Source organism: Salvia miltiorrhiza, chromosome 8, assembly GCF_028751815.1.
Source record: "Salvia miltiorrhiza cultivar Shanhuang (shh) chromosome 8, IMPLAD_Smil_shh, whole genome shotgun sequence".
In the NCBI taxonomy this organism is placed as follows: Eukaryota; Viridiplantae; Streptophyta; class Magnoliopsida; order Lamiales; family Lamiaceae; genus Salvia; species Salvia miltiorrhiza.
Window position 1 is genome coordinate 1,201,252 of NC_080394.1, and position 3,283 is coordinate 1,204,534.

The 3,283-nt window shown below is 42.7% G+C and overlaps 1 protein-coding gene across 1 annotated transcript; it reads left to right on the forward strand.

Moving 5' to 3' along the window:
- The first annotated feature begins 498 nt into the window (after positions 1–498).
- On the forward strand, positions 499–2,861 carry LOC130997020 (endochitinase EP3-like). The gene is made up of 2 exons (XM_057922299.1): positions 499–880; positions 2,322–2,861. The coding sequence occupies exons 1-2, from the start codon at positions 499–501 to the stop codon at positions 2,597–2,599; spliced, it is 660 nt and encodes a 219-aa protein (XP_057778282.1). The 3' UTR covers positions 2,600–2,861.
- Positions 2,862–3,283: the final 422 nt, after the last annotated feature.

A 3,283-nucleotide genomic window follows, 5' to 3' on the forward strand; every position in this document is an offset into this window, starting at 1 on the left:
TCCCTTGATTATTTTATATCTAGTTTTCTTAATTTATTGATAAATATATATAGCTATCTCGAACATGTCAAATTATAATTTCGTAAAATAGCAATAGATATAGTTTAACACAAAAATACAATGCATTTCACTTACAAAAATAAAACTTAGATAAATCAAAAGCGGAAAACTTTATTAATTTAATTACGTAGAGTGCAACTCGAGGGACTAATTACCCTATATATAGTCATATATCCAAACAAAAAATAGAAAACCATTTGATAACTTTGATAACAATTAATTAGTTATCATTTAAAACTAAATTCACTAGCTCTTAATAGTTGTACAAATTTTGACTATTCCACTTTTTATAGCCCACACATAGTATATACTCTAGATTAAATATCCTACTCCAAATTAAAGTCAATAATGAACTCATCCATTGTACTCCCTCCGTCCACTAATTGTTGTCCTAGGTGAAGTGTAAATTTACACTTCACCTAGGACAACAATTAGTGGATGAAACCCTCTCTCACTATCTACACCCTTCTTGCTCTCCTTCTGGCCACCGGAAAATTCGTTTTCGGCCAAAACTGCGGCTGCGCTGCCAACTTCTGCTGCAGCAAATACGGCTACTGCGGCAAAGGCAATGAATACTGTGGGCCCGGCTGCCAGGAAGGGCCATGTAACCCAAATAAAGTTGGTGACATAGTGACGGATAATTTCTTCAACGGAATTGCTAATCAAGCGGCGGAGGGCTGCGCCGGAAAGGGATTGTACACATGCGCCGCCTTCCTTGAGGCAACTCGGCCGTTCCCGAAATTCGGCGCCACCGGCTCCGCCAATGACTCTAAGCGGGAAGTTGCGGCGTTCTTCGCGCATGTCACGCATGAGAGTGGACGTAAGTGTATTTAAAAATAATAATAAAAAATAAAAAATAAAAAAGCTCTATTACTTTGTTATTTTGTGTATGTGCTGGTCTAGCGGTACTCATGTTTAAGTTCACCGTCAGACGATCTTTAAATTTTTTTTTTTTTTTGCATAAAAACAGTTTTTGGTTACTCCCTCCGTCCCATTAAAGTTGGCCACATTTCCTTTTTGGGCGTCCCACTAAAGTTGGCTACTTTCCTTTTTGGGTAAAAATTACACCAAATTAAACTCTATAATTAGTCAACTAATCTACAACTATTAACCTAACCTATCATCACTCATATTTCTCTCTCTCACACCGCACCTCCCTCTCGCCTCTCTCTTATTCTCCGGCGGATGCAACCCCATGGCCGCCGCCGCCTCTCCCTCTCTACCCCTCTGTTCTTCTCCGGCGGACGCAACCCCCATGGCCGCCGCCGCCTCTCCCTCTCTCCCCCTCTGTTCTTCTCCGGCGGACGCAACCCCCATGGCCGCCGCCGCCTCTCCCTCTCTACCCCCATTCGCGCGATTCAGGGGTAGTTCGCCCAGATCTGAGGTGGCGTGACCCCATGGCCGCCGTGTCTCTGTCTGCGCCGCGACCCCATGGCCGTCATCCCTCTGTCTGCACCGCGACCCCATGGCCGCCGCCTCTCTGATCTGCGCCGCCTCTCAGCTCAGGCAAAATCGTTGGAAGAGGGGTTAGGAGCAAGGGCTGGAGCCGGAAGGGAGTAGGCGGCGGTTCAGAAAGGAGTACGCGGCGGCGGCGGCGTCTGGTTTTGGGGCGAGAAACAGGGTCTGATTTGGTTTTGATTGGGGTCTGATTTGGTTTTGAGGAAATTGGGGTCTGATTTGGTTTTGGTGCCGTCTGATTTGGGTTGATTGTCGTCGTCTGATTTGGGGTGATTGTCGTCGTCGGCGGCGTCGCGGTCGCCGGCGGCGGCGTCGCCGGCGGCCGGAAAAGAACGACTTAATCTGGGGTGATTAAAGAACGTCGCCGTCGCATAGCCAGAAAATTTGTTACTTTAATTTTATTGGACCACACTTAATCTCCACTAACTATCTATTTCTTAATCTCCGTGCCGAAAAGAATGTGGCCAACTTTCTTGGGACGGAGGGAGTATTATTTTTCTTAAACATTTTACTCATATATTTATTAAAACACCCCCTTGTGTCACTTAATTTGTATAATTTTTACATTATGATTGTCTAGAACAAATAATTGATCATGATTGATGATGTCTTTATGTGAAGATACAATAGTTCTAGGAATAATATGTATTTTAGTTTTTTTTATCTCTTTGGCCTTGGACCACAAGATGAGACACAATGTGTGAACTAGAGTATGAAACTACTCGTGATATATATACAAAGAGAATCATTCATACAAAATGGTCTTGTTACATATAACATACTCCTACTTGTTTCCCATCCAGACCTGTGCCAAGCCTTAAGCTTTGATGATGGATTGAAAAATCTTGATGTGGAGACCAAAGATCCCGCTATCTCATTCAAGACTGCGTTGAGGTTCTGGATGATCAATAACGCGCGCACGGCTATCACATCGGGGAAGGGTTTTGGGGCGACGATCAGGGCTATTAACGGCAAGGAATGCAACGGAGCGAATCCAGCCGCCGTGGCTGCTCGTGTTAATTACTATAAAAGCTACTGCAGCCAACTTGGAGTTAATCCCGGCCCTAATCTTCTTTGTTAGGAGGGATTGTTGGAAACACAAGCGTGGCCTCTTGCAAGAGCTATTAACCAAGCCTGCTTGCAGTTAGGGTTTGTTGTGTTATAAATAAGTGGAAGTCTCTTGCATGTACTAAGTGTGAATTTGATCACTCGCGAAGTGATATACGTGCGTGTGTTGTGTGTTGCATGTACTAAATAAATTTTCTTATGTTTATAAATATCGAGTTGTATGCTAGGGTTTGATTCTTCAATGAATGAAAATATAATCCAAGTTCTTCTCGAAAGTTGAGGTGAAAGGAGTAGGCAGAGGCTCGAAGTTGTGTGAGGTTCGTATCAACAAATTAATGATGAAGTTAATTTTTACTCTTTTTTGTTTTTTCATGTAGACATTTTCTCGAATAGTTGGTATGGATGATTCACTGTTCACTGCATAGTGCTCTGCGGTCCTTTCCTAACTCTTTTGGTCGTTCTGTCGAACAGTTCGTAGACGTCCAAATACATATTTCAAACTCGGGTTTTTAGATGCAAATTAAATTATACCATATTGAAACATAAAGTTATGAAAAACGATATTGCGAAAGCTATACTCTTGCAACTGCCCGTACAATCTTTCATGAGATTCTGAGCTGAGGCTGAGGATATTTGCTAACCTATGGTGAGAATGAAAGTTTTTTTTTTTTTTTTACTCCCTACGTCCGTTAAAAGT